Source organism: Mya arenaria, chromosome 14, assembly GCF_026914265.1.
Source record: "Mya arenaria isolate MELC-2E11 chromosome 14, ASM2691426v1".
NCBI classification, from domain to species: Eukaryota; Metazoa; Mollusca; class Bivalvia; order Myida; family Myidae; genus Mya; species Mya arenaria.
In genome coordinates, this window is record NC_069135.1 from 2,090,820 (window position 1) to 2,105,009 (window position 14,190).

The 14,190-nt window shown below is 34.7% G+C and overlaps 1 protein-coding gene across 3 annotated transcripts in view; it reads left to right on the forward strand.

Moving 5' to 3' along the window:
- The window catches only part of LOC128218214 (pleckstrin homology domain-containing family G member 7-like), a 187,691-nt gene that overhangs the window by 3,896 nt on the left and 169,605 nt on the right, over positions 1–14,190 (forward strand). The window contains exon 1 of one of the 3 annotated variants that reach the window (XM_052925816.1): positions 9,809–9,995. The exons of 1 other annotated variant lie outside the window; for it this stretch is intronic. In XM_052925816.1, coding sequence (XP_052781776.1) covers positions 9,824–9,995 — 172 coding nt within the window. In that variant the 5' untranslated portion in view covers positions 9,809–9,823. Of the gene's footprint in view, positions 1–9,808; positions 9,996–12,639; positions 12,757–14,190 lie in introns of those variants that run through there. One more of the 3 variants, XM_052925818.1, reaches the window with a different exon arrangement.

The following is a 14,190-nucleotide window of genomic DNA, read 5'->3' on the forward strand; positions in this document are numbered from 1 at the left end:
ATTTCACAGGGAAAGGAATATTAGAAGATTACTTATGTGGCCGGTTAGGAATTTTGTTTAGTGTAGAATAATTTGGTATCATTATTTTTACTGGGTTTTCCCTGTTAATTTTAATTTTACATCGTCTTTATACAAACTTCTGATGGTGATTCCAATACAATCAATCTATATAAGAGTTTTAGGAAAGTAAACGCTTTAATAGCTGCGACTTTGCAAATAATTAGAAGCTTCCATTCTTCAAGACATGCTTCAATTTAAAATGTAATCAGTGAAATTTTAAATATCCATTTCGACTGCGCTGTTTGTGAATGTTATGTCTAGTGCAGATGCTTGCGTGATTTGCCAATTAAAATTTTTGTAAGACGGAAGGTCAAGATATTTTAGGCGGCTTTATCGTAGAATTGCACATTTAGATTTATTCAATGTATAGCATTTTGAAATTTTAAATGGCGATGGTTTTATGTAATGGCACTGGCGTTTGTATATAAATTCAATCTTATTATTGACTTATATGGTCAAAGATGATCATCTTATGGGTAAGATTACAGGCATCTTATTGTAATGGTATTTACCAGGAGAGATGTACTTTATCAAGGGCCATATTGACATTCAATGCTCCTTTATTAATACATATTATGCTACCCAACTTTTGATATGACATCTGTCAAAAATGCTTTCATACAGGTGGCACTTTTATTCAGAATCAATATATACACATGTATAACAAAATAAATGATTGGTGAATTGTTAAAGATGTGCTGTGGTCTACCATAGTTTTATAAGGTAGAAATACCGTGTTTTATGCTTATCTCTTTCAACTTCAACTCGATATCCTTCATAAGATCCATTGTTTCCGACATTTACTCATCCTTTTTGGAATACTAAAACAATATTATCAATTGTGGTTATTCTTATTTGGGAGTGGGAGTGAATCTTTAACTGGTACAATCATTTGATGGCGGTAAATAGTAGCTCAGTAAACATCAACATCAAAAACAGTTTTAAAGATGCACTCTTACTCCCAAATAAGAATTACCACATTTAATAACAGTGTTTTAATATTCCAAAAAGGATGAATAACTGTCAAAAAAACAATGGTTCTTATGAACGATAGCGATTTTATTTTAAATAAATGAGCATAAAACACGGTATTTCTTCCGTATGACACTATAGTAGACCACAGTCAATCTTTTAGCATTCACCAATCATTTAATATTTTTGCGCTTTCTGCAATTAAATACATGGCTTTAAAATTGTAATCAGTAATTAATAATTTCCATAAATGCATTATTTAGTAAGAAGTTAAAGGTTTATCACTCAGAATTTATTGAATGTTATACACGTGTATGCATTGTTTTTGAATAAGAGTGTCACTTTAACCAGTCTCGTAGTATACATTTAATAATAATACTACAGAGAACAAACTACATGTAGGGAAGAGCCTGGTAGTCAATAATTCAAATGTTAACCCTGATTAAAGGCCCGAGGTAAGGGCCCAAACAGCACTGACCTTGACACATATCTCAAACAAACCACACACGTCAAAAATAGGGTCTACCGTGTTTGAACGGTCAGTGAAACACGTTCACTAGAACGCGAGTTTAGTTTACTGGGGGTTTAAACTAGAATAGATTATACGTGCCTAACCTCACACTTGTCACAAGGAGTATCAGTAATTACAAAATTGCAAATAGAAACAATAGTTTAGAATTGCATCTATAATTACATGCTTTCTCTATTAGTGCTGTAACCCTAAACCCAAATTGGCAGAGTCCCGCTCGCACTCGGACGTTTCGTGCGATGTGTACGAAACACAACAATAGCCTTACGGGGCGCCCGTAAATCCACTTTTGGGCGCTAAGTGCGTGTGACCTAACTTGCAAGCAAGTTAAAATATCTGTTTTTTAATGCAACTATGTCTTGCTTATCTTTTAATTAAGATAATCGACTTTAATTGTTATTTAAGTATATACAATGTCCATACAACAGTCCATACAACTTGATATACCATTCATTAATCAGGAACAGATATACTTCATAAAAATCTTGTATTCCGTAATGTTTCGTAACTGAACTTATTAAAAATGTAATACGATTAACGATGTCGATGGTGTGGCCTGTGTCAGTTGTAATTTAAATGTTGGGTCTACAGTGCATTTTACAGTGGATTGGATATTTAATAAAAAATGAAGAAATACAAAACAGCGTATGCTGCATAATGCATCACAATGATAAAAAAAAAACTAATTTAACGATTTACGCATCAACTATATTTTCGTTGAATGCAATTATCTTAAATGCTTTCTTAATCATAGTTTCCATGTTCTAGCAGCATTCCGATGGATGGTTTATTGATTATGTGATTGAGATTTGACTTTAAGTATTTCTGTGATGATGATTATGATGATGATGAATTATATTCAGCATCATATCATTTCACTTACATTTACCATAACGGAAGTATTCAAGCAAGCAAACTGCTATAAAATAGTATTGGTTTCACCTGTTAGTCATTTAATTCAATAAACTAGTATCAAACATACACCGTATAATAAAACCTTATAATAATACATAGAAACAATTTAACAAAATAATGTCAGATTGCCTCAATTTATATAGCATAAAACTGTTTGTGTCATGTCGCATAGTGAATCACGCGTTAGTTCACATAAAAGCCTCGTCATACGGAAAACATTAAAAAATAATATACAAAACCAGTGATACCGACCATTCCATTGATTAAGGACCAGAGAGAAACATCAAGAGTGTCATACAATCGTATTTAGCGTCTATAAAGTATTGTAAATCATCGCAAAAATAACTGAATTTGAATGCAGATGCTCTTGTTATTACCAGTGTGACAGAAAGAATATAATTGTGCCATTGAACACATCATGTATTCACAGACGGATGACCGTGATGACAATAGTGGAACGTATGTTCGTCTTATAGAGTTCAGACATGATTACAATGATGGAGGAATATTTGGAGCTCGAACGGCAGAAGGGAACAGTGATCAAAACCATGATAACGCGCCTGAGAGAGAACATTATCAAGAAGAAGAGGACATGGACACGCCCAGTGCAACAACTGTTGGAGATTCAAATGACACAAACTCTTTTGAGTCAATAATGAGCGTACGAAATGCACTTTTAAAGCGTCTAGACTCGGACCGCAGTGACTCGGACAGTGTGGAGCAAATGAGTAGTGGCTCGTGCACTCTTACGCGAAATACACCATCTCGAAGACTACAGTCAGTTCGGAGAATGGACATTGTGTCTGACTCTGACAGTGTCATAAGCTCGTCCAGTACTAGAATAGAGAGGACTGAGTATTCGAGACAGTTGAAAGACTTCGAAAAGGAACTACATGTCGTACAGGGGTTATGTTCAGCGCAGGGGTCGCACAGTTGTATGTGTAGAGATTTGTTTCAAGCGCATAATGCCAATAGCGCCATCCTAGGAGCGAACAATGTTGATCAAACTGAACAGAACGCTCGTCTCAAACAAATAGATTCCAACATGCAACAAACAGCTTATATGCTAAAACAAAACATTGATTGTAATAATGGATCAAAGGTTCAGGATGGGTCGGGCCTACTCCCGGTCTGTTCTAATGAAGTAAGCGAAATACAGACTAATGAATCTGTTTCCTTAGAAGATGTAATTCAAGACTTTCTGCATTATTTCCAAGTCAAGACAAGGGTTAATTGTGGACATATTTTCCATCCTAAGGTGGAACCACGAGAGGACAAGAATATTGATCCGGATAGTGGTGTAAAAGGTAAGTGTAGGTTCAGGTCATTACGTAACATATTGTTTAAAGACATACAACAAAACAATAATAGTAAGATATACAGTGAGTTCGGTTTGGACACTGTATACCGCTGTATACTGCGACCTCTGTAAAGATATACTGGAGTATTACATTATTTCGTGGGATTTTGAATTCGTGGATCACCCAACCCACGAAAACCACGAACATTAATGTCCCACGAACATTAATGATTTCACAGTATTTAGTGACATTAATATTGCAATTTAAATACTCATCAGTTTTAAATATACTGTTGTAACGAATTACTTGCAAATCCTAAAATAATCCCGACAATGTCGCCGTTGCAATTTCTCTTCAAGATTGAATAATTGATAAACTACAACTTAATATATGAAACTTTCTTTAGAGCGGTGTCTAACTTTATTTGTTTAGGATGTATTCTGATCGGTCTTTTATTTTCACTCCTTATATAATATGTATGTATTTTTTCTGAGCTTTAATTTTCTCTGATTATAATAATACCTAATGTAATAATAATTAATTGAGATCTCTAAACAATTGACGAATCCGCAAGATTTGACTGTTTAATGAGGTCTAGAATAATGACGAAATCAATCAATGGATTATTTGATTGAACTGAAATGTCGTATAATTGCTGATTTAGGGATGTTATTCAAATTTCTGCCATCTAATTTCACTCAAAGAGACTTCAGAAAACATCTGTTTTACCATTAAGTCATTTTCAAATCACTTTGTCAGCGTTAACAAAACAAGCGGATGCAGCGAACGAAGGCGGTTACACACAACTAATAATTTCGTCGTTATTTAGACGGAAGTTGATTATCCTATTTCTCCGGTCTAAAATAGGAATGAGCAAGTGGAGTTCAGTTGAAAGCCTTGAAAGGCGCTTGTAAAGCGTATCGCGATATCACGGATACCGCTCATAGAATGTATTCCATAAAGATGATTGTCTAGTTTTTCTCATTTAGTGGCATCGTTCTTGAATTGCTTTACAGCCCTTGTACATTTTCTCTCGGAATTGAGTATTGATAAATATGTTCCTGGCTGACGAATTCTGTATTTTGTGTATTTTCACATTAGACGCAGGATGATGTATTTCAACGACAAAATGTAAATGGGTTCAGAAATGACATAACAATCATCTTGCAAACAAAAAACATTGTATACATTATGATTCATTTCTTATTGCATATGTAGACGAAATATACATCTAGAAGTCGCTTACTGGGTTTATTGCATACACAATTATTATGGCATTTGAACAGAACACATATACATTACACTGGCTATAATATATACGTATACTAATCAATCGTCAACATGTTACCATAGAATTGAAATTATAGAAATTAATATCGAGTATACACATCACTTAATTGTGGCAGTATACGTTTCAAGTGCTAATGTGTTTATGAAAAGTAAAAAAATGGATATGTTTAAGTCCCGTGTACTTAATCCACAAAAAGTTATTCAAATTCTACATGAGCGCTTTCAGTCGAAAAATAGCTCACTTGTTATCTTACACCTGACTTAAATAATGATTCTTGTATTTTGTATATTGTGAAAGTGAATACTTTCATCACGATGATAATATGAGGTAAAGTTACTGTTAAAATCATGTTGTCAGTGACAACGTTCAAAAACTAGCGCGACGTATAAATGATAGCGTTATTGTTTATCCACAGGCTAGTTATTGAACGGTTACGCTCCGCCCGTAATGAATAAATTAGGCATAGGAAACAGGGTTTTTGATGATTGTTTTGCATGGTGTACATTATTTGGCTTGTCCCGAAAATGTAAACAGGTATAAAGTTAATCTTTAAATGTTTACATCCACTGATGCCCTGGTGGTATACCAAATGAAACCTGCATTTGTCGTAAATTCAGTGTGTGTGTGTGTTCATGCCTTGAGTTTTACATAGGTTTTATCGAATAATTGTGAATTAAAGAAGAATGAAAAAAGTCGGTTTGTTTATGGAAACTCCTCGCGAAGGCAACGTTTGAAGTGCTACCTAGCGCACTCGACTAAACAGTGTGCAGCTAATTGTAATAAAACAGATATAAACAACCATCTCCTCCTCACGTTTGCTCGTATTTTATCCATTCAGCACATGTGAAATGAATTTGTCTGCATCTTCGATTGAGTAATTGCATTTTTTTTTTACTTTAAACCATTGTTTGTCTGGAAAAGAACGACCAAATCAAAGTATTTTGTTTACATGCAAGTTGCGCATTTAGGTGCTAGGTTCATCTTAGCGATACAAATTGCTTCTACATCAGTAAGCATGCTAACAATAAACATATGTTAACCAGAAAAGAAATAAACAAGTTTTGTTCCAAATTTAAGAGGGTTTTCTTTTCTTAATTTATACAATTATTCTCAAGCTTTATATGCAAGCTTACTGTGAGGTATAATCAGAAATTGTTGGGATGTATCAGCACGGTACTTATTGAACGGTAGCTATATTTCCTGAATCCAAGTTGAACACAAAACGCAACATATTGTAAGGTTTGATTAGAGAGATTGTAGCTTGGAGAGTATTTGATTTCTTCTTAACAATAATTTCAACGGTATCAAGTTAGCTCAAAGCGACACTCTTATTCAAAATGAATACATACACATGCACAACAAACCTAAATTTTGAGTGATAAACCTTTAACTATTGTACTTACTAAATAATGCATTAACGGAAAACATTAATAATTCACCTCAATCTTTTTAGTATATCTAAACAATTGCATTAATTGTGGTAACTCTTATTTGGGAATAAGAGTGCATCTTTAACCATCGTGGTTGGACGTGGTAGCCCGCTCTTATTTCTGAAGATCGCCAAAATTGAACTCTTACATGATAGAACATCCTAACTGTGTCCATTTAACCCCAGTCACTTATCCAAAGATTCGAAAAAAGGCGAGCGTACGCAAAACCTCGCGGGTCTCTGTTGATATGTGACTACAGTGCTTTTTGAACGAGGGCACATCAGGGCCAACGTTCATAGAAGGCATATCAGGTTCTTAGTATAAATCGTTAAGCGGTATCGCGGTCAAAATAGTACGCGCATGTCAATGTTTAAATACACCTTGAAATATTAACATTTCAACCAAATCTGAAATTATGTATAGTAATGTTTTTTTGAACTGGTACAACTTTGCATGTTCTCGAAAATGAAGCCATTTCTTTCATGCTTTACGATGAAATATGGGGTTTTAACAGTGAAATAACAACAGTTAAAATATCAATTTGATATTTTCACTGCAAAATAAGGAGTGAAAATATCAACTTTCAGAACTACTTTTAAATTCCTTTGTTGTTACATGTACTTGCCTTGATCAAAACAGAACACTGGACTTCAGTAAATTATGTCAAAAAATGTTAATAAAAATAAAGAAATATTTTATAAATTTAAATAAATATATAATTGGAAATTAAAAACTTACCGTTTATAACCGGTTATCCCGTTTATCAAACATTTTACTGATCTTTGAAGCTGAATGTTCGAACATTTGCTTTCATACCAAACAAATTACAGACATAACCAACTGTTCGAACATAAATAAAATTTTATATCATCGTTCAAATGTATTTTGAACTGTTAACCGTTGTAGTACGTAAAATGAGCTTCCTTGAGAATTCATCCAACAATTTACAGATAGATCTGATATTTTTTACCCCACCCACACCTCAAAATGTGTCAACAAACTAGCGTGGCATTTACTCTTTATCTGGAAAACAAACATTTTAAAGCGAAACAGACTGGTCTCTGACAGTAAGATGACTGAATATTAATTTACTATAAAAACACGCGTACATGCAGTCTTAAACTAAGAAGAATGGTTAAAATCCAATGAGTATCCACATTTGTTTTGGTAACACATTTGACCTTCCAAATTTTCATTCCTTAAATAGCGGCGTAGTAATTTGGTTATGTATTCATGCCTATCTTAAAATAAAAAGTGTTTTCATATTTTTTGGAACATATTTGCACTTATAATACTTCATTGTTTACTGTTCATAAAGCTTTGCAATAAAAAACGAGCGAATATTAAGCTATAAGAATGAATAGCAGAGAACTATTTCTCAGCAAACCGAAAGTAGAAAAGTTGACAGCTAGAATTATGCATGAGGGGCGCCCCACGGGTAGCGGCGTAAAGCCCACCTTTTTTCAAAAAAGGGGGTAATTCAGAAATAAATAAAAATCAAATAAAACTCCGAAAATAAGCATAAAAGAAACAGAAAATTTGTTTGTAATTCAGTGTAAGATCGTATTTAATTTCACTCGTGATCATAAAAACTACATTATATGTTTTTCTATGACACTCGTGAAATAAAATACGATCTTACACTGAAATAAACAAATATCCTCTATATAATTCAGATAATGACGACAATATATTATGTATGATTCCAATAACTAACTATACTGTATAACACACTAATAGTTTATCGATAAAACTCAGGTAAATGTATCATTAAGAATGACGTCACGGCCCAAATATGAGTAGACTCAATCATGTACACCAAAAACCAAAATAAAGTGCACGAACAAAATGCTCTGATTGGCAATTTTGAAGCGATTAATTATTAACAGTATAATTTATCCTACATTAAAATGTTTAATTATATAGTTTATGGCCCAACAAAAAAACTGCAATTACTTGAATGTTTTCATTACAGGTTATCTTAAATAGTTTATCGTATATATTTACAAAGATCATCGCCTGATGTCAAACTACCACGGTAGTTTGAAATGGATGTGCTCCATGCCAGAATTGATAATACTGCTTAATACGTTTCCCATGTTAGTTTGATTATTAATTTTCAATTAAGGCCGATTTATAACCATTGCAACATGTTCCCTTTCAACCTGTTGCCTTAAAAGGCTTAACTGAATCGATTTAGGTATGGTTTTAATTGTGCATAGAATTTTATTCAAAGCGCATTTGTAAATGTACGCTCCATCAATATACTAATATCAGATGTAAGGGTAATTAGTTCATTCTCAATGTATTTGGGATACATAGTTCAAATACAACGTTTCTGATCTGCTCTTACATTATAATCACAGCTAAATGAGATGAAAATCGCATTATAAGTTCTTACTATCATGTTAATTGCTCAAATTCAAAGGAGTGTGTTCTTATTTTTTAACGTTTTTAAATAAATGGTGCCGCCATAATGAAGCTCTGAAATCGTGAAAAGGACTGAAGGATAAAGATTTTCCGAATATTGTTTGAAAATCGTATTCCTGCAAACTATCTGCTGGTTGCGAATAAACAAACAAATAATGTGCCTGCTGTGTCAAAAACATAAAAAGAACAACACAAAGGCAGATGTTCAATGCAAACCGATACGCAGCTAAAAGGGAGGTGATGTTGGGGAATATTAATGTGTTATGTGATTCCGAAAAAAATATCAACTGGATTCCGTTGGAGAGGTCGCAACACGTGGAGATTTTTCTATGTAAATATCGCAACGCAAAGAGTGTGGGCAGTATTTCTTTATTTTTGAACATGATCGATCGAGTGTTATAATAATACGAGTATATGGGAAAAGAGGCAGTGCTCTCTACCTAAAAGTAAAAGAACAACAACCATGGCATCTTTAAAGGATAAACCTTCTATGAATAACAGACGTCAAGGAATTCGTAGGAGCAGCGTATTAGGGACCGGGCCGGCAGACACCCACGTGCTTCCATACAGCTGTATACTGAACGTTACAAGGAACTCACGTGAACGAAATATGTATGTGGAGAACGGGTCAAAAGATGTGTCTTCAAAGTGGCAAGGTCGAATATATAAGGCAGGAGCGAGCGGAAAAGGTGCGTCAAAAAAGACAGATGTTCATCAAACAAATATATTAGGTAACAAACATACGTGTTTACCAGCGAAAGTACCCAACGATAGACATGGGATGCACACATTCGCCCGTTTAAACATTTTTTCCAAATCAGAGGTCCATGAATGTCCAAAAAGAGAATTCAAGATTGATGTGACGACCAGTAGTCGTTTTCAGGGAAACCAGACGATGGTTGAGGGAAAGCAGACGATGGTTCAGGGAAAGCAGACGATGCAGACAATGGTTCAGGGAAAGAAGACGATGGTTCAGGGAAAGCAGACGATGGCCCTTGAGCAATGGATGGTGACAAAAATGGAAAACCAAAGGCCTATGTTGCCAGGACATATGCAGAATAATACAGGTAGGCTCTTAAAGTATGGTAGTAACCTCATATTCATATAATATTCAAGAAGGAAAGAGATGGGCTATTCAACTAAAATAATTAGTAAATCTAACACCTGGCTCGGATATTTAGATGCCTCTTTTATTTCAAGAAAATCACAGCACAGACGCATTGCCGTAACATGCACAATCAAATGTAATTAAAACGTTAAGCTCTTGAATTGAAAGTTATGAAGTGGATTAGAAAACCACTGGAAAGATTACATGTTATTTAGTCATTTTCGATATAATATCTGAAGCGCCTTATCCGATTTTGTGGATTTGCTTGTATAGTTAATGGTATTAATGTCTAATATGACCTCTTAATGTTTATTTTAGCTATTCAAGTCACTTGCAATTAGCTTAATCTCTTTTTTGATTTCGATTGGATTAAGCTAATTGCAATACCTAAATATCGTTTTAAAGTCGAATTTACCTTTTTTCTATAATTTCTCATATTCTTTGTTTTAATGTTTTCTTTAAACCCGTCAATAACCGGAATATTATAAATCACTATAATTATACAGATCTTCAAATTTATATACGAAATAGCATAGTTTGGTCAGAACGACTGTTGCCTCGCATCGAAAGGTGGATTTGTATCTTTTGAATACAAAACATAATATCTTAAAAATGTTTTTCACCTTTTAACCTCCAAGAAAGCTATTGAAAAATGAAATCCGGTTGCCCCGAAACACTACTGCCCGCGACACTTGGGAAATTTATTGATATTTAAAAACCAACAATACTTAATGCGATATGCCATCCAAAATAAGAATAAATAACTGGTTTTGTTACATTACTTGTTCTTTAAACAAATATAATCAGATCTTTAAAACAAATGCATTCATACGACATGCAAATTGACCGTAAACAAGAACATCATCCAATATTTAGTTCTAACATCAGACGCCGATCAATTGTTGAACCTGTCAGTTTTCCTTTATGGATAGTGTCTCTTTAGTAACACAATCTTACAACGCATGCTCAGTTCAGTGTATATCATTACAGAATTTGAACTGTGAGTGTAGGAGTAAAATTTCAGGATTTTAGGGGACCTTTCTGTTTCCTGTGAAAAGTTATTTTGTTTATTTTAAAGCTCACTTCACCAAGAAAAAACAACATTTGAGATAAATAAGTTAGTACACTGTGAATAAAATTATGTTTATCTTCGGCTGGGGATCGTTCACCGTGCAGGTGAAAATGAAAATAGATTGCAAGATATTGACTACATAATGAGTGCGAAAGTAATTCATGATACTTTGTCGTTTGATTTTGATTTCATTTAACTACTTCAAATAGGTGTTGTGTGTACAACCGATCGCGTACACTCGTTATACAAATTTAACTCCCCCAAATCTAAACGCTATTTATATTTTGTCATTATATGTAAACATTTGGATGTTTTTGTCAAATTTGCTTAACCCCTGTAGGTCGTTTAAATGCCATAATAATTATTCAATAGAAGTGAAAGTGCTCCTAAGTCTACAGTGTCATCTGAATACTTATCTAACTGCCATTCTAGACGATTGATAAGGTTTTTACTTTAAGTTTATTAGTGAAGTCAAAGTTGTAGCCGCGAGTTAATGTCTCAATTCAAGGTACAAAACCAGTTTACTCTGTAAGTTGGTTAGGTGTGAAGTGTACTGTCAGAGTGAACTTAATACGAGTGATATATATATATATGGCTTTATCAGGAAAGCCGGTGCATGTAACATTATGAGCCCATAACACAACAGAGCGACGGGACTCCATGCTGGTGTTTCTAATGTTATGCTAGACTAATACGTCATGGTGTAATTACCCGGAATCGATATCTTCTACTTAAGACTTCTAGAAAGTTCCTTAATGGCAGCACCTTATTCTCCCTGGACAATAAATGTATAGTTTGCTATGCATGCAGACAGATATGAATTAACAACAGTGTCTCGAGTGGTTCTACGACAATACATGTGCATGGCTCCTTGGCTGTGAGGGAAGAGCTGGAATAAGGATGGAGGCGCCTGCTTACAGTGTAATGGGAATGCACCTAGATACTCAGAACAACTTGATATTTGAGTCATATGATGACAAGGCGGATAATTCTTCTGAACCAATTAAAACGATGCACAATGATATAGTAAGAGCGCAAAATAGTGTCGACTCTTTAAGACGTGTGCGTCCCGTGCTGGATTGTGACAGTGAGTATAGTGTTAACTATGGAACGCCTAAAATAAACAATGTTCAATACAGTACAGCTTTAAATATTCTTAGAAGACCAACACATCGTAGCGGACAAGGTCTGCGGACAGTTCCTGGAAGAAAGAGGAGTATCTACCCAAGTGAAAGACCAACCGGTTTCCAAGAAGAGCAAATAAATAGCAATGATAATGTATGCACGGAGAAGGATCAAAACAAGGGAGTGTTTACAGATAGGAAATGCATTAACAACACCGGGCATATCTGCAGACCCTGCTATTTTAAAACACCATACTTCCCTTTGAAACAAGCGATTCGCTATCACACACACCAGATCGTTGATACTAATCGTCCAACTGAACATGATCGTCGGCACGCACACGCCCTAAATGATAATCATTTGCACAACATGGTACCTAAAGCACATGCCTGCGTACACACGGACGTTGTGTACGGACAACCGGATCTCACTCTGAAGAAGGACCCACTACATCTATGCCAGCGGCGTCTGCTCGAGGAATGGATGGCGGAAAAATTGAGCTTGTGTGAAGGCACAGATACAGGTATCCAGGGTGGGTGGGGCGGTTTCAATGTTAACGAGTTTTCTATTGACTTATTAGTCTTAAGTGAATGTTGAACAATGGAATAATGAAATTGTAATATAACGTTTCTTGCTCTGATATGGAGGCACATTGTGCCGCTGGGTCACGGTACCGATACGTTAACATTGCTTAAAGGTTTGTAAAACTAAAGAGAAACAACTTAATACGCATGTTACGTTATGTATTGATCTTTTTTAAAGAGAATGAAGCCCAATTTTTACATTTTATATTAATATCGATTCTGAATGTTAAGTTCGACTTTAAAATGACTAACAATCATTCAAGATTGCATAGTGTTTGCAATTCCACCTTTCAAGTTCCACATTGAGCTCGACTATAATTTGCGACACTATGACACGTCAACAATGATATACGGCCTTTAAATGTAATTAACGATAGAAAGTTGTATCAGTCAATACAAATTACCGACGGTAACTAATTTAGATAGTGACTGGAGGTGGTAAAAATTTGGACGGTAGTATCGTCAATTGTGGACTTTAAATGAGTTTAAAAGTCATGACGTAGCTACAAACATGATTAACACAATACAATACCTCATATACAAATCGTCGTCATCGCCATTATCATCTTCACCACCACCACCAAGACAACCACCACCACCATCATCATCATCATCATCATTCTCATCATCATCATCAAATCAAGTCGTCCTCGTTGTCATTACCACTACCACCACCATCATCATCACCATTATTATCATGAACATCGTCATTTTAAACAGTTACAACAGCAACATAATAGTTATACTATTGATGTTGAACATGATGATAATACATGTGTGTACAATTATGTACACAGTTTTCGTATAACATAGTTGCAAAAGAATGGATCAGCCTTTTCTTTAAATTTACAAATGTCAAATGTATTTCACTTAAATGATTTTCGTTAGCTCCAATTATTTTCATCTCACGAAATACCTTCTGACTTACAACTATTTTATTGGCCATCCATAGTCTATGCCTGAATGGGTAATCAGTGCTCTATGTCGGTTTATGATCGGAAAATGACCATGAACTGACCCGCGTTTACAATCTTTTACACATAGAAAAGTTATTATCGAGCAAATACTAAAAGGTTTATGTCGACTTTAATTACTTAAATTACCTATTATATTATGCCGAATGTTTATATAATGTGCGATTACCTTCAGAAAGATTACTTTATTGTGTCAACGTTGTTTCAAGTTTGGAATTTGAAAGCAATCTGCCTCGTCATCTTTTCAATAAGCAATTGTGTGGGGTCACTAAATGTAAATGGTGTATGGTGTACGGTGTATGGTGTATGTCCGTTTAGTTAGTGTATGCATGTGATAACACCACATTGCTTTACGGGTTAGAACAGAGTAATAACTCGTGTTCAAGGTCAGTTTCCTTT